We start from the raw sequence: 18,679 nt of genomic DNA, 5'->3' as shown, positions 1-18,679 counted from the left end.
TGTCACTGAAAACTACAAAACCCTCCTCAAAGAAAATAAAGAATACTCACATAAATGAAACAATATACCATGTTCATGGATTGGAAAACTCAGTATAATAAATATGTTTGTTGTCATGGAATTGACCTACAGATTCAATTCAAGCCCAATAAAAATCTACTCCAGTGAAACTGGCAAAAATGCAGCTCATTTGTGTAGCTGTTTTTCTGAGAATGGATTGATACCCAGGGCAAAAATAACTTTGAGTCCTGGGCTTACTTCTTTGGATTCTCACATTAGTCTAGATTTTGGCCTCAGTTCCTCACCATATTGTTAACTCTTACATAATTTTAAAATATTTTCTTTTTTAAAATATCTTATCCATTTTTTCATTTGTCTTCACTAGGAGGATTGGTCCCAATTTTCCAGTTCCATTTCTAGAAGTCATTTATAGCATCTATTTTTTTCCCATCAGACAGACAAAAATATTTATTGAGCACTTACTATATGACAGATACTCTTCCAAGCACTATGTATGTAGTGGCAATCACGACAAAAATTTCTGTCCTCAAAAGGCTCACATTTAATTGAAGAAATTTTCATTTTCCTATTTAAACTGGTTTGGAAGCAATGGTTGTGAGACGTGTGAACATTCAGCATATGTCGATCCCTGCCATCTGAGAGCTAGAGCCTCATGCAATGGACTCCTCAGACCCCGGCAGACTTGGAGGACCATCATAAATTATGCACAGAATCTTGGGTTGGGGGTGGAGGCTTGGGGTAAAGAACTTGGCAGGTAACTGTGCAGCTAATATTTGAGAAATGACTAGTATTTCACCACATGGCAAGCAGAGATTGGAGTAGTGATATCTGAGGAATCTGTATTTGTCTTTTCTATCCTACAGGTAGTGGGAGTTTAGGCCCTCAACAGAGTAAAAGTGAGAGTCAAGAATCTTCAAGTTTATCCCAACAGGCCCAACCCCAAGCTGACAAAAGACCTTGGATACCAGCAGTCTTCTTTGCACCTAAAACCTACAAAACAAAGAAATACTCAGGCTCTCGCAAAACGGTAATTAATTATAGAAGTTTTATGTTTACAGAAAAGTCCTGCATAAAATACAGAGTTTTCATAGATCATCCTTTTTATTAACACCTTGAACTAGTGTGGTACATTTGTTACAATTGATGGAAGAATATTTTTATAATTGTACTGTTAACTATAAGCAAGGGTTTACCTTAGAGTTCACAGGTTTTGTGGTACAGTCCTATGGTATTTCTTTAAAAAATTTTTATTCTAATAACATATATGCAACCTAAAATTTCCCCATTAACCAATTCAAATATAAAATTTAGTGCTGTTAACTACATTCACAATGTTGTACTACTATCACTACCATCTATTATCAAAACTTTTCTATCAAACCAAATAGAAACTCTACAATTTAAGCATTAATTCCCTACTCCCTAAATCTACTTTGTCCCCTGGTAACTTTTACTCAAGTTTCTGACCCTATGAAGTTGGTTATTCTGAATAATTATTTCATATTAGTGAGATCATACAATAATTGACCTTTCTTTGTGGCTTATTTCACTCCACATGATATCTTCAAGATTAATCCATGCTGTGACATGTATCATTCCTTTCTACAGTTGAAAAATATTCCATTGTGTGTATTTAGCACATTTTGTTTATCCATTCATTACTTGATGGACACTTGGGTTGCTTTCATCTTTTGGCAATTGTGAATAATATTGTAATGAACATTGGTATGCTTACATCTGTTCAAGTCTTGCTTTCAATTCTTTTGAGTATAAACCTAGAAGGGGGAAATCCAGGTCATATGGTAATTCTATAATTAACTCTCTGAGGACCCACCAAACTGTGTTCCATAGCGACTGCATCATTTTGCATTCACACCAACTATGATCAAGTGTTCCTATTGGATTCTCTACAACACATTTAATTTTCCATTTTTAAAATAGTAGCCATTCTAGGGGTGTGAAATGGTATTTCATTTTGGTTTTTATTTGCATTTCCCTAAAGGCTAATGATGTTGAGCATCTTTTCATATGCTTTTTATTCATTTGTGTATCTTCTTTGGAGAAATGCCTATTCAAGACTTGCCCATTTATTAATTGGGTTGTTTGTCTTTTGATTGGTGAGTTGTAGGAATTCTTTATATATTCTGAATATAAAACCCTTATCAGATACGTAGTTTCCAAATATTTTCTCCCATTCTGTAGGTTGTCTTTGTATTTTCATGATGAAGTACTTTGATGTATAAAAGTTTTAAATTTTGATGTAGTTCAGTTTATTTTTTTGTTGTGGTTGTTGCTTATGTTTTGGGTATAAAGCCTATGAACCATTGCCTAACACAAGGTCCTGAAGATGTTTCCCTATATTTTCTTCTAAGAATGTTATAATCTGATTCTTATATTTAAGTCTTTGATCCATTTTGAGTTGCTTTTTGTATATGGTGTAAGAAAGGGGTCCACCTTCATTTTTGTATACAGACTTCCAGTTTTTCCATGATTTGTTGAAGAGAATATTCTTTCCCAATTGAGTGGACTTGGAAATTTGTCAGAAACCAGTGGGATCATACTCAATGAGGAAAGTTGAAAGCTTTCCCTCTAAGATTGGGAACAAGATAAGGATGCCCACTGTCACCACTGTTACTCAACATTGTCCTAGAAGTTCTAGCTAAAGCAATTTAGACAAGAAAAAAAAATTATAGGCATTCAAACAGGAAAAGAGGAAGTAAAACTCTCACTATTTGTAGATGACAAGATCCTATATTTAGAAAATTCTGAAATGTCTACAACAAAGCTACATGATCTAATAAATGAGTCCATCAAAGTGGCAGGATGCAAGATCAACACACAACAATCAGTAATGTTTTCTGTACACTAATATTGATCAATTTGAGGAGGAAATTGGGGGAAAATTCCATTTACAGGAGCAACAAAAAGACTCAAATACATAGGAATCAATTTAACCAAAGAAGTACAGGACCTATATGCAGAAAACTACAAAGTGATGCTAAAAGAAAGCATGAGACCTAATGAAATGGAAAAACAGTCTGTGTTCATGGATGGAAGACTAAATGTCATGAAGATGTTAATCCTACCCAAACTGATTTATAGATTCAGTGCAGTACCAATTAGTTATTGGTATTACACAATTCAACAATTGGTATTGCACAATTCAACAGCCTACTTTAAAGAAATAGAAAGAGCAATTACCAAATTCATTTGGAAGGGAAAGTGTACCCAAATAGCCAGAAACATTCTAAAAAAGAAGAGCACTGTGGGAGGAATTTCACTGCCTGACCTTGAAGCATATTACAAAGCTACAGTAACCAAAATAGCATGGTCCAGGGAAGCAGATTTGGCCCAACAGATAGGGAATCTGCCTACCACATGGGAGGTCCAAGGTTCAAACCCAGGACCTCCTGACCCATATGATGAGCTGGCCCACAAGCAGTGCTGATGTGTGCAAGGAGTGCCATGCCATGCAGGGGTGTCCCCCATGTAGGGGAGTCCCACGTGCAAGGAGTGGACTCCGTAAGGAGAGCCGCCCAGTGCAAAAAAAAGTGCAGCCTACCCAGGAATGGCACCGCACACACGGAGAGCTGACACAGCAAGATGACGCAATGAAATGTGACACACATTCCAGGTGCCGCTAGACAAGAATACAAGTGAACACAGAAGAACACATGGCAAATGGACACAGAGAGCAGACAACTTGGGGGGGCACAGGGAAGGGGAGAGAAATAAATAAAAATAAAAAAATCTTTAAAAAAACAAAACAAAACAGCATGGTCCTGGCATAAAGACAGACACATTGATCAGTGGAATACAATTGAGAGTCCAGAAAGGAACCCTCACCTCTACGGTCAAATGGTTTTTGACAAACCTACCAAGTACATGTTAATGGAGTAAGACAATCTCTTCAATAGATGGCACTGGGAGAACTGGATATCTATAACCCATAGAATGAAAGAGGACCCCTTTCTCACTCCCTATACAAGAATCAACTAAAAATGAATCAAAGGCCTAAATATAAAAGCCAGGACCATAAAACTACTAGAAGAAAATGTAGGGAAACATCTTAAAGACCTTGTGGTAGGTTGTTGTTTCTTGGACTTTACACTCAAAGCATGTGCAACAATAGAAATAATAGATAAATGGGACCTCCTCAAAATGAAACACTTTTGCACCCCACCTGAGTTTGTCCAAAGTATGAAAAGGCAGTTGACTCCATGGAAGAAAATATTTGTAATTCACATATCCAGCAAGGTTTAATATTCATGATATATAAAGAAATGTTACAACTCAACAATGAAAAGACAAATAGCCCCATTAAAATACAGGCAAAGACTTGAACAGATATTTTTCCAAATAAGAATTACAAATGGCAAAAAAAAAAAAAAGAAAAAAATGTTCAACATCACTAATGATTAGGGAAATGCAAATCAAAACTAAAAATGAGATATCATTTCACACCTATTGGAATGGCCACTATTAAAAAGACAGAGAACTGCAAGTGTTGGGGAGGTTGTAGAGAGATAGGAACACTTATTTACTGTTAGTGGGAATGTGGAATGGTACAGCCACTGTGAAGGACTATCTGGCAGTTCCTAAAGAAGTTGAATATAGATTTCTACATGACCCTGCAATACCATTACTGGGTTTATACCCAGAAGAACTGAGAGCAGTGACACAAACAGACATCTGCACACCAATGTTCACAGCAGCATTATTCACAATTGCCAAAAGTTGGAAATAATCCAAGTGGCCATCAACTGATGAATGGATAAACAAACAGTGGTGTATTCACACAATGGAATATTATACAGCTGTAAAAAGAAATGAAGTCATAAAGCATATGACAACATGGATGAACCTGGAGGACATTATGTTGAGTGAAGCAAGCCAGACAGAAAAGGACAAATACTGTATGATTGCTCTACTATGAACTAAATATATTGTGTAACATATTGTATGACTCCATTTACATAAAATGTAAATATAAATCAATTTATAAAGATGAAATTAGATTAGTGGTTATGTAGGGCTGGGAAGGCATGATAAGTGGTGCAGAGCTTTTCTTTTTGGAGTAATGAAATGGTTCTAAAATTTTTTCGTGATGAATGCACAAAATTGTGATTATACTAAAAACCATTGGTTGAACACTTTGGATAAATGGTTAGGTATATGAATATATCTCAGTAAAACTGCTTAATAAATAATTGTGTAAAGAAAAAATATATCAGTTGGCCATAAATGTGAGAATTGTTTTCTGAACTCTGTTTGATTCTATTGGTCTGTATGTATGTCCTTATCCCAGTACCATGCTGTTTGATTACTGTGGCATTGTAATAAGTTTTAAGATCAGGAGGTATGAGTCCTCCTACATCATTCTTCTTTTTCAAGGTGGCTTTGGCTATTCACAGCCCTTTATCTGTCCACATAAATATGATAATTAACTTTTCTATTTCTGCAAAGAAGGCTATTGGAATTTTGCTAGGGATTGCACTGAATCTGTAAATCTCTTTGAGTAGAATTACATCTAACAATATATAGTCTACCAACCCATAACCCAGAATATCCTTTCATTTATTTAGGTCTTCTTTGATTTTTTTTTTAGCAATGTTTTATAGATTTCTGTGACCAAGTTCTTTATATTTTTGGTTAGACTTATTCCTAGATATTTGATTATTTTAATTGCTATTGTAAATGGAAGTATTTTCTATATTTCCTCTTCAAATTGTCCATGATTAATATATAGAAATACAACAGTATTTTGCATATTGATTTTGTACTCCATCACTTTGCTGAATTCTTTCATTGGTTCTAGTAGCTTTGTTATGGATTTTCAAGATTTTTTAATATATAAGATCATGTTGTCTGCAAATATGGAAAGCTTTTTTTTCCTTTCCAAATTGGATGCTTTTTATCTCGTCCAACTGTTCCTGCTAAAATACCCAGTACAATGTTGAATGGCATTGGTAACAGTAGGCATCCTTGTCTCATTTCAGATCTTAGAGGGAAAGCTTTCAGCCTTTCACAATTGAGAATGATATTAGTTGTGGGTCTTTCATATATTCCCTTCATCATGTTGAGTAAGTTTCCATCTATTCCTAGTTTTTTAAGTGTTTTGTTTTGTTGTTTTTTTAATCAAGAAGGAGTCCTGGATCAGATGTTTTCCTTTGTCAACTGAGATGATCATTTGACTTTTTTCCCTTCATTCTGTTAATGTATTGTATTACATTAATTGATTTTCTTATGTTGAACTAACTTGTATAACGGGATAAATCCAATTTGACCATGGTGTATGATTTCTTTCAAATGAGCTAATGCTTTCACTTTGCTAGTAATTTGTTGAAGATTTTTGCATGTGTAGTCATAAGAGATATTGATGAGTAATTTTCTTTTCTTGTGGTATATATATCTAGCTTTGGCATTATGTAGAATCAGTTAGGAAGTGTTCCCTCTTCAATTTTTTGGAAGAGCTTAAGCAGGATTGGTACTAATTCTTCTTGGAATGTTTGATAAAATGCACATCTAAACCTCGGGTCCTCAAAATTTCTTTGATGTGAGGTTTTGATTGCTGATTCAGTTTCTTTACTTGACATTGGTCTGCTGAGATCAATTTCTTCTTGAATATGTGTAGGTAGTATTTGTTTCCAAGAATTTGTCCATGTCATCTAGGTAATCTAATTTGTTGGCATAAAGTTGTTCATAGTATCCTCTTATATTCCTCTTATTTCTATGGGGTCTCCCTTTTTATTTATGATTTTAGTTATTTTTATTCTCTTTGTTTCTTTGTCATTCTAATGAAAGGTTTGGTGATTTTATTGATCTTTTGCAAAGATTTTATTGATCTTTTTCAGGATAGAGTACCTGAGAGGCAGGAGAAGTCTATTTCATAAAAATTAGAGAGGGCATTCAAATTCCTGTTAATGGCACCGCCTAAGGCCAGAGATAGCAGAAGCTCAGGACACGGCATAGACTCAGAAAATACAGAGAGGACCCTGCACTTTATTTTGCCTTGGCTGATATTCCTAACAGGGGAACTAAACACTGGAGAGAACTAGTTAATGCAGAGCCAATCTGAAAAACTGTGAAAGATGTTTTTTGCATTGGTTTGTTTCTGCTGCCTCCTAGCATTCAAGGAAATCTCACTATCTGGATACAAACTTAAGGTACAGACAGTTCAGGGACTAAATCCCAGAGTTTCCACTAAAAATATCAAAATATATAGTGTGCAACAAAAGATTACAAGACAAAGACAAAAAGGAAATGATGGCCATCCAAAGAAACAAGAAAAAATCCAGAAACCATCAGTGAGGAAGGCCAGACTTTGTACAACCAGACAAAGGCTCTTTTTTTTTTAGGTACCAGCAGCTGGGGACTGAACCCAGTACCTCATATGTGGGAAGCCAATGCTCAACCACTGAGCCACATTGGCTTCCCTGTGTTGCTTTTCTTATTTGTTATGCTTGTTTGTTTTTTCAGGAGGCACTGGAAACTAAACCCAGGACCTCCCATGTGGGAGGTGGGCGCTCAACTGATTGCACCACATCTGTTCCCCCAGAGGTTTCTTAAAATATTTTCAATATGCTCAAGAAGACAAAGGAAAAGATGGAGAAAGAACTGAAGGATATCAAGAAAATGATGAATGAACAATATAAAGAATTTCAATAAAGAGAGAAATTATAAATTCCCTAGCAGATTAGAGCTGGCAGAAGATTTAGTGAACTCAAAAGCAAGACAGTTGAAATTATTCAGGCTGAGGAGCAGAAAGAAAATAGAATGAAAAACAAATGAGCAGAACCTAAGAGGCCCGTGGGTCACCATCAAGTGTACCAATAGATGAATAATGGGAGTCCCAAAAGGGGAGGAAAGACAGAAAGTGACAGAAGAAATATTTGAAGAATAATGGCAGGCAACTTCCAAAATTTAACAAAAGACACTAATACTAATATACTCATCCAAGAGGCCCAACAAACCCCAAACAAGATAAACTTGAAGAAAATAATGATCAGACACATAGTAGTGAAACTGTTACATACTAAGTACAGGAAAAAAATTCTGAAACCAGCAAGACAAAACAGCATGTTATATACGAAGTAATACCAACAAGGTTAAGTGGCAATTTCTCATCAGAAATCATGGAGGCAAAAAGACAGTGGTACAAGTATTTAAAGTGCTAAAAGGAAACAATTGCCAACCAATAATTTCATAACCAGCAAAACTATCTTTCAAAAATGTGGAAGAGACTAAGACCTTCCCAAATATACAAAAGCTGAAAGAGTTTGCCACCATTAGACCCACCCTGCTAGAAATGCTAAAGGCAGTTCTTCAGGCTGAAAGAAAAGAACATTAGACAGTATATCAAAACAGGGTAAAGAAATAAAGACCTCTGAAAAAGTAACAATATGGATAATTAGAAATGCCAGTATTATTATAATGTATTTTTAGTACTTTTTACTTTTTACTTCTTATATGTTCTAACATACAAATTTAAAAAGGTACTGATAAAAAGCAAATGCAAGGAAGCAGACTTGGCCCAATGGATAGGGTGTCCGCCTACCATATGGGAGATCCACAGTTCAAACGCTGGGCCTCCTTGACCCATGTGGAGCTGGCCCATGTGCAGTGCTGATGTATGCAAGGAGTGCCCTGCCACGCAGGGGTGACCTCCGTGTAGGGGAGCCCCATGCACAAGGAGTGCGCCCCATAAGGAGAGCCGCCCAGCGCGAAAAAAAGTGCAGTCTGCCCAAGAATGGCTCTGCACACATGGAGAGCTGACACAAGATGATGCAACAAAAAGAAACATGGGTTCCCAGTGCTGCTGATAAGGATAGACGCAGTCACAGAAGAACACACAGTGAATGGACACAGAAAGCAGACAACTGGGGAGGGGGGAAAAGGGGAGAGAAATAAATAAATAATAAATCTTTTTTTAAAAAAAGCAAATGCATAAAAAGTAATGATAAATCTAGGACGTACAATGTACACAGATATAATTTGTAACAAGCACACACAAGGAAGTTGGGAATATGGAGGGGTAGAGGAAGAGTTTATGTACTTGCTATTAAAGATAAGTTGGTATCAAGTCAAATATGATTGTTATAGATTTAGGATGTTAAATTTTAACCCCATGATAACCACAAAGAAAATACCTAAGAAATATATTCAGAAAGAAATGAGAAGGGCCTCAAATTGGTTAAATACAAAAAACTGAATAAAAATGAAAGTAGGCATTAATGGAAGAATTGAGGGTCAAAAAAGGTATAAAACATACAAAGAAGAAATAGCAAAATGGCAAAAGAAAGTATTGCATTATCAGTAGTCACTTAAAATGTAAATGGATTAAATTTTCCAGTCAAGAGGCATAAATTGGCAGCACGGATTAAAAACCATGACCCAACTATATGGTATCTACAAGAGACTCACCTTAAATTCAAAGACATAAGAAGGTTGAAAGGGAAAGGATGGAAAAACATACCTGCATACCTGCATGCAGTAATCAAAAGAGAGCTGGGATAGCTATACTAATACCATATAAAATTGATGTTAAGTCAAAAAATGGTTACAAGGGAAAAATAAGGTCACCATTTACTAATTAAAGGATCAATTTGACAAGATATAATAATTATATATATATATATGTACACTTAAAGGGCAAACCTTCAAACTATATGAAGCAAATGTTGACAGATTTAAAGGGAGAAATAGACTGTTCTACATTAATTGTAGGAGACTTCAATACACCACTTGTTTTTATGTACTTTTTTAAAAAAGATACTTAGATTACATAAATGTTATATAAAAAATATAGGGGATTCCCATATGCCCTGTTCCCTAGCCCTCCCACATTTTCCCACATTAACAATATCCTTCATTAGTGTGGCACATTTTTTACAATTATGAACACATTTTGGAGCATTGCCACTGAGCGTGGATTATAGTTTACATTGTAGTTTATACCCTGTCCTGCACATTTTTGTAAGTTAAGACAGATATATAATGGCCTATACCTATCATTGAGATGTCATTCAAGACAATTCCCAAATCCTGAAAATGCCCCCAAATTACATCTATTTTTCCCTTTCCCTCCCCTCAGAACCTCTAGTGACCACTGACTCCACATCAATGATAAAAGTTCTTCCATTGCTAGAATAACAATAAATCTGTAGTAGAATAACTGTAAGTCTACTCTAGTCCATCATTCATTTCCCAATCCTCGGGATTTGGGGATGGTGATGCCCAATCCACCTCTAATTGAGAGGGAGCTTAGAGCCCATGGGGCTCATGGGTGGGATTATCTTGCTTGCAGTTGTAGACTCTCTCTGTTCTTTGGGATGGTCATTGTCCATCATCATCTCCTGATTAGTTGTCCTGGATGAGTCCAAGGAACTGGAGAGTAAGGTGTTGCAACTCTCCTGAGATTCAGGGCCCAATTGGCACAGGGACAGCCCAAAGATTTAAGTCTCTTGGACATACACCTGTCAACTCTAGTACCAACTATAGGTTCAAATAAAAGAGACAGAAGTGTCATGTGTAGGGAAACCACAACTGAGTTCAACTCTGTCACACTGGGAGCATAAATTCCAAAGTAGGACCCATTGGCAGGGCATCAAAATCCTGAGCTGTCTACCTTGCTTATAGTGTCTCCAGAACCCTCAGGAGACTCTATTTGAAGAAATATTTTCTTTGGCAGTGAATGAGTTCCTGCTGAAAGGTGCATAATTATAACCTCTGAAATGACCTCCCAACTAACTTTGAAGTCTCTTATCCATATAAACTCATTTGTCTTTATCCTTTCCCCCTTTTGGTCAAGGTCTTTTTCCAGTTACATTGCTAGCTGGTGCTTGGTAGTAATCCCTTGGTGCCAGGGAGGCTCATCCCCAGGAGTCATGTCCCACCCTGGGAGGAAGGTAATGCATTTATGTCCTGAGTTTGGCTTAGAGGCCACATTTGAGCAACAAGGAGGCTCTCAGGAGATAACTCTAAGGCACCCTATAATACTAGGCTAAGTGTCAATTTCAAAAGTAAATGTTCATAAATATGGTCATCAATATCAAGGGCCCATTAATGTTCCATCCTCCTTCCCTAGGGGATTCTTGCTGTCCCTGTAGAGAATGTGGCAGAGCTACCCAGGATGGGAATTTGATATTCTTTTGGTTATTGCCTGAGTCTCCACCCACTGTAACAATGTCTCATGAACCCTTGAACACATTCATATGCCTTATAGGTATGCCCCAGATTAACCTCTCCCATTCATTCCCCATCTCTGACACCCCACACCAATGATCCTCTCCTGCCACAGTTATAACTCTTCTGTGATCCAAAACTTCTTCAAAATTGAAGCCAACAAAATAACCAAATACAATTAATTAATAGGAAAATGATATCATGATAGTTTTAAAAATAACAAATAAAATATAAAATTATTTAAAAGTTTGAAATAAAAAAATTAAAAATTAAAATTTTGACATTATGTCTTTCATCACTGTAAGATCTGTTGTCTTGTGTGTACAGTGACATTTTCTTCCGTTTATTCCCCGTGTCTTATTTTTTTCATTTTGTCTTCAAAGAAGCTTTAGGTTACAGAAAAGTCATGTACAGAGTATCAGTGAGTCCCTTATATCCAACATTCTCCCCCTTTTCCCCTTTCCCCTGCTAATAAAATTTTACATGTGGATGGTACATTTGTTACAATTGATGTACAGATATTGAAACGTTGCTACTAAGCATGGTCAATGATTTACGTTATGGCTTACATTTTGGACTATACACTTTTATAGATTATGATGAAGTTTGACATGATCTGTATCCATCATTGCAAGATCACGTAGACCAACTCTATCTCCCCAAAAATGTCCCATGTTCTATCTAGTCTATTCCTCCCTCCCCCTCCCCTAGGGACCCATGGTAACTACCAAGATTAACTCATTGAAGGACAAACATTCATAGTTACTTGCAGTAACATTGAGGGCTTGACATACTGGCCTGTCCTCCCCTGTTAGGCACTGCCTGTGTTCTCAAGAGACTCCCGCCCCTCTATGTGAGATCATAGCAGGACTCCCCAGGGTGGGAGTCCAACACCTTTCAGCTCATTATGTGAGTCTTCAGCCACTAATACAACACACTATGACAAGAAGAACACTCACTCCCTAGAAGCCTGCTCCTGGTGTGCCCTGTGCCACATGCCCTCCACATCCAACACCTTCAACCAGTAACCCTCCTCTGCCATATTTGCCGAAAGAACATTCCCAATGTTGTAGTTTCAACCACATAAAGCTGAGTTTTCTTTATTTGGCACTCACCCAGTTACTGTAACCCTTTTGCTGTTTTCCAGAGTTTTCTGGAAGATGGCTCTGACATTTGTTTCTAGTTGTTCATAGATTCTGTGAGGGAACAGCACCCTAGAGCATATTACACTAACATCTTATTCAACCAGAAATCCTAGTTTATGTCTTTTTAAAAAGTTAGAAACAGAAAAAAATATATTTAGTGTTCTTTATATTGACCTATTATCTGCTATCTCTGATACTCTGTATTAGTCATGGTCCTCTAGGGAAACATAACCATTAGGAGATATCTGTAAATAATATGAGGTTTTATAAAATTGTCTCACACAAGTGTGGTGATGCACAAGTCCAAATTTCACAAGGTAGGCTGCAAACCAGGAACTCAGATGGAGGTCCTTAATGAGTTCCCAGGAGATGCGGGCTGTCTAAAGTAGAGATGGAAATTCTCTCTCTGAATGCTGAAATCACTTCTCCTTTTAAGGCCTTCAGCTGATTGGATGAGACCTCACTCTTTGTTGATGGCAATCTCCTTAGTTGATGGTAGATGTAACCAGCCATCTGTGCAATCAACTCATGGATGTTTAAAAGTCCATGAAATGCCCTTGTATTACAATTAGCGCAATGCTTGCTTGACCAAATAACTGGGCACCATACCTGGCTGAGGCAACATATTAGTCTAACCATCATTTACTCTCCATTTTTTGCTTCTGGATTTCAGTTACCTTCTGCTCTCATTTCCTTGCTCCAGTATAGCTCCATGCCCTCTCCTTTCCTTTGTGCTATTATTGTCTTATATATTAATGTTTATATGTTATAAGCCTAACAAAACAATTTTAATAGTATTGGTTTTTGCAATTATCCTTTAAATCAGTCTTGAAAAGAAAAGCATAAAATATATATGTATACTGTCTTTCATAATTTCCTACATAATTATCTTTATTCATGCTCATCCTTTCTTTGTGTGTATACAAGTTACCATCTGGTGTTACTTTCTTTCTCACTGTCAACTTTCTTTAGTATTTCTCCTAGGGCAGTCTTGCGATCAACAAATCTCAGTCTTTGTTTATCTGTGAATGTGTTTATTGCTACTTAAATTTTGCAAGATAGTTTGCCCATGTAGAATTCTTGGTTAATAGGTTTTTCTTTCATCACTTTTTCATCTTTTTCATTTTTTCATCCCACTGTCTTCTGGCCTTCATTGTTTTCTTTGTGTTTATTCTATTTAGAATTGTTGAGGTTTGGGGGTGTGTAGATTGTTTTTAATCAAGTTTTTGGTGATTATTTCTCAAACGTTTTTCTGAGAGATCTCTGCTACATGGTGGGAAGGCCAAGGATCTCCAGGATTGCCAACAACCAGTACCAGAATGCTATAGTCTTTGGGGAGAGAGCAGACCTTGCTGATAACTTGACTTTGGAATTCTTTTAGCCACAAAACCATGAGCTAGTACATTTCTGTTTAAGCCAAGCCATTGTATGGTATTTGTCATAGAAGCCTGGCAAACTAAGACTGGATCTGATGTAAACAGAAACACACAGAGAGAAAAGAAGCCAATATATTGATCCTGCCATGTGAGAGAGGACGCCAGGTGAGCCCACAGCTGCAGAAAGGGCAGAGAAACCCTGAGATACTAAGAGAGGAGGTCCAGAAAGAGACAAGCCCTATGCTTGATTTCATACAGCTGAGTACCGAGAGACAGTAGATTCTGGAGGGGAAGGCAGAGACCTTGGCAGAAATGGGCAGCCATCTTGCTTGGCCACATAGCAGGATTCTGAGAAAGCATCTCGGCTGACACCTTGATTTGGACATTTCTCAGCCTTGGAACTATAAGCTTTTACTCTAAATAAAATTCCCATTATAAAAGCCAATCCATTTCTGGTACTTTGCATTGGCAGCCCTTTGGCAAACTAAGACAGAGTGACAGAGAGCTACAGGATCAGATTATATATAGGCTATTGAAGCCAAGTTGGTAGCAACACAAACTAAATTGTAATAGATTAAGATGTTAAATGTAATCCCCATGGTAACCTTAAAGAAAATATATTTTACAAATCTGCATAAAAGGAAATGAGAAGTGATTCAAGATGCCTCATTGTAAAAAGGGCCAAAAAAAAAGGTAAAAAACTTACAAAAAAATGATTAGCAAAATGGCAGAAGTAAATCTTGCCTTATAAATAATTACCCTAAATGTAAATCAATTAAACTCTCTAATCAAAAGACAGATATTGGCAGAATGGAAAAGAAACATGACCTAATTATATGCTATTTACAAGATATTTGTTTAGATTAAAAGACACATATGGGTTGAAAGTGAAAGTATAGAAAAAAATATTTCATCAAAATAGTAACCAAACATGAGTTGGGTTGGATATAGTAATGTCAGACAAAATAGGCTTTAAGTAAAAAACTGTTCATAAGAGACAAAGGATATTACATCTTGATACAATGGTCAATTCAACAAGAAGATATAGCACTTATAAAAATATGCACTGTAACAGGGACCCAAAATATATGAAGAAAACATTGACAAATGTGAAAAGAGAAGTAGACAGTTTTACAATAATAATTGTAGATTTCAATATACCACTTTCAATACTGGAAAGAACATGTAGTAAGAAGGTCAACAAGGAAAGAGAAGACTTTAACAACACTATAACCCACCTATGTCTAACAAACTTACGTAGAACACTTAACCCCACCACAGATCACACATTCTTTTCAGGTATACATTCATTATTTTCTGGGATAGATCATATGTTAGAGCACAAGAGAAGTCTCAATACATTTAAAAATACTGAAATCATACAAAGTAAATTCTCTGACCACAATGGGATGGAGCTAGAAATGAATAACAGAAAGAATACTGAAAAATTTACAAATATGTGGAAATTAAATAGCACACTCTTAATCAACCAGTGAGTTAAGGAGGAAATACATTGGAAATTAGAAAATACTTAGAATGAAAACTAAGACAGAAAATACCAAAACTTATGGGATGCAGTTAAGGCAGTGCTTGAGGGAAATTTATAGCTCTGAACATCTGTATTAAAAAGAAGAAAGATGTCAAATTAATAACCCTCAAATCTTAAGGAACCAGAAAAAGAAGAGCAAAGTAAACCAAAAGTTATCAGAAAGAAGGAAATAATTAAGATTTGAATTGAGATAAATGATATCAAAATAGAAAGATTGATAGAATAAACAAAACAAAAAGTTCTTTAAAAAAATCAATAAAATTGACAAGACTTTAGCTAGACTGACAAAGGAAAAAATAGGAAAGATACAAATAACCAACATTAGAAAAGAAAATGGTGGTATCACCACTAACCTTACTGAAATAATACTATGAAATATTATATACCAATAAATTAGATAATCTAGATGAAATGAAAAAAAAAAAAAGAACAAAGAGAAAACTTCAACAAATCTGCAACAAGTACAGAGATTGAATCAGTAGCCAAAAAGTTTCCATGAAAAAATAGTCTGGGAAAGATGGCTTCACTGGTGAATTACACCAAGTATTTAAAGAAGAATTAACAACAATTCTTTTTTTTAATCATTTTTTTGGTCTTTATTTTTTTTTTTTAATGTTACATTAAAAAAATATGAGGTCCCCATATACCCACACACACACACTCCCCCCACTCCTCCGCCCATAACAACAGCCTCCTCCATCATCATGAGACATTCATTGCATTTGGTGAATACATCTCTGAGCACCACTGCACCTCATGGTCAATGGTCCACACCATAACCCACACTCTCCCACTGTCCACCCAGTGGGCCATGGGAAGACATACGATGTCCAGTAACTGTCCCCACAGCACCACCCAGGACAACTCCAACCCCCGAAAATGCCCCCACATCTCATCTCTTCCTCCCACTCCCTACCCCCAGCAGCCACCATGGACACTTTCTCCACACCAATGCCACATTTTCTTTTGATTACTAATCATAATAGTTCATGAATAGAATATCAGTAAGTCCACTCTAATCCATACTCTATTCCTCCATCCTGTGGACCTTAGAATGGTTGTGTCCACTCCACATCTATATCAAGAGGGCACTTAGATTCCACATGGATGCTGGATGCAATTCTCCTGCTTTCAGTTGTAGGCACTCTTGGCTCCCTGGTGTGGTGGTTGACCTTCTTCACCTCCATGTTAGCTGAGTGGGGTAAGTCCAATAAACCGGAGTGTAGGAGTTACAAGTCTGTTGAGGCCCAGGGTCTGGCTATCACATGGTCAGTCCAGAGATTCAGGTCCCCTGGGTATACATTAAACCCCAGCACCAACTACAGTTCTGGTAAAAGTAACAGGAGAGGCTTTAACAACAATTCTTCGAAAGAATTCAAGAGAAGGAAACACTTCCCAGTTCATTCTATAATACAAAAAGCCTGGCAAAGACATCACAAGATAAGAATTTTACAAGTTACCATCATGCTTCCTAGTCTTTGGTATTTACTGTCATATACGAGGTAGGTGTTAGTTCCACTGTCCCAGGTGAAGAAACTGATTCTAAGAGAGGAAGTGTGCCAATCAAGCAGTGATTTCTGCACCTGTCCTGCCCGTCTCAGCTTTTCCCAGTCAGCAGCTAGGTCTTTTCCTTCAGCCCTTGCCTGTTTGTCTGTTGGCTGCTTCCTTCTTGTTCCTTGTCTCTGGCCCATGCTCTGCCTACAGGCGCTGCTGCTCACTGGGTGCCTTCATAGCAGGAGGGCTCCAGCATCCAGCAACCCTCACACTCTCCATCCCCATGACAGGTGCTGTGGAATTTGTGCTTCCATAGTCCTTAGCCATGCCTCTAGGAACAGACAGAACCTCATCTTGTTGAACTCCTGGGGCCCATATGAGGGCCAGAAGTCACATAACCCCTTTCTTTAATATTGGAAGCCGGGGTCGCCACCCTGGCCTCTGCCTTCTGACACGCAGGGGGTTCAGCCTGGATCTCTGTGGTCACCAGGCCCACACCTGCTAGCAGGAGCTCACTGGAGAAAGTGTTGTTGTCATGAACAGGGATGCCAAAGCCCAACCGACTACCCATCTGGGGCGAAACACCAGCCCTTTTGTAGTTAATAAAGATTAAATTTGTTAAACTGATCATCTCTTTTAAAAATTCAATTTTCCTCACGAATATATATGCAAAAAGTCGTTAATGAATTGCAATCAAACCTAATCCAACAGCATATTAAAAATATTATACAACACAACCAAGAGTATATCCCAGGAATGCAAGTGTGGTTAAATATGTGATAATCGATATAATACACCATATAAATAGAACAAAGAAAAAAACTCACATGGTTATCTCAGTAGACATAGAAAAGGCATTTAACAAAATCCAGCACCCTTGATAAAAACACCCACAAAATTAGGAATAGAAGGAAACGTTCTCAGCATGATAATGGTCATTTATGAAAAACCCATAGTTACTGCCATACCTGGTGAAAAGCGTAAAGCTTTTCCTGTAAGACCAGGAACAAAACAAGGATGTCTGAATTCACTGCTGCTATTCAAAATTGTACTGAAAGTTCTAGCCAGAGTAACTAGGCAAGAAAAATAAATAAAGAGGCATCCAAATTGGAAAAGAAGTAAAACTGTCCTATTTGCAGATGACATGGTCTTATTTATTTAAAAAAAAAAAAAAATCCTAAGAAATCCACAAGAAAATTGTTAGAGTTAATAAACAAGTCCAGGGAAGTGGAAGCTTAGATAAACATACAAAAATCAGCATATTCCTATACATTAGCAATGAAAATCTGAAGAGGAAACTGAGAACCTAATTCCATTTACAATAGCATCTAAAAAATAAAATAAGAATAAATTTAACCAAGAATATAAAAGGCATGTACACTGAAAACTACAAAGCATTACTGAAAGAAATAAAGGAGACCTAGACAAATAGCAACCCAACCACATTCATGGCTTGGAAGAGTTAATATTGTTGTGATGGCTTGACGCTACTTGGACTGAGAAAAGCATGGTAGTAAAGCTAGTCCATTCCTGAGGCTGTGGACCCATTTTAAGTGGGCTCTTAAGTTAAGATGTGGCTCACCTCATCCAAGGTGGGTCTTAATCCTCTTAACTGGAGTCCTTTATGAGAGAATGAAATTCAGACTAAGAGAGAGAAAGCCACAGAAGCAAGAAGCTGAAAGCATCAAAATCTGTAAGAGAAGGGAAAGATCACTAGGCACCACCGTGTACCTTGCCACATGTGTGACAGTGGAGTCCAGGATCGCTAGGAGCTGGTCTTTGGAGAGAAAGTATTGCCTGATGATGCCTCAAAACCGTAAGCTTGGAAAATTTATAAATCCCCCACAGTTAAAAGACAATCCATTTCACAGTATCTGCATTTCAGCAGCCTAGCAAACTAGGACAATTAT

General features: G+C 37.0%; 1 protein-coding gene across 3 annotated transcripts in view; it reads left to right on the top strand.

Moving 5' to 3' along the window:
* GDPD4 (glycerophosphodiester phosphodiesterase domain containing 4) overlaps positions 1-18,679 on the top strand; it is a 251,177-nt gene that overhangs the window by 218,591 nt on the left and 13,907 nt on the right. For all 3 annotated transcript variants that reach the window (XM_058306029.2, XM_058306027.2, XM_058306028.1), the window contains one exon: positions 885-1,048. In XM_058306029.2, coding sequence (XP_058162012.1) covers positions 885-1,048 — 164 coding nt within the window. The remainder of the gene's footprint in view (positions 1-884; positions 1,049-18,679) is intronic.

This window comes from Dasypus novemcinctus, chromosome 10, assembly GCF_030445035.2.
Source record: "Dasypus novemcinctus isolate mDasNov1 chromosome 10, mDasNov1.1.hap2, whole genome shotgun sequence".
Classification (NCBI taxonomy): domain Eukaryota; kingdom Metazoa; phylum Chordata; class Mammalia; order Cingulata; family Dasypodidae; genus Dasypus; species Dasypus novemcinctus.
The sequence above is the reverse complement of the archived record's forward strand: the minus strand, read 5'-3'. Positions and strand labels throughout refer to the sequence as shown.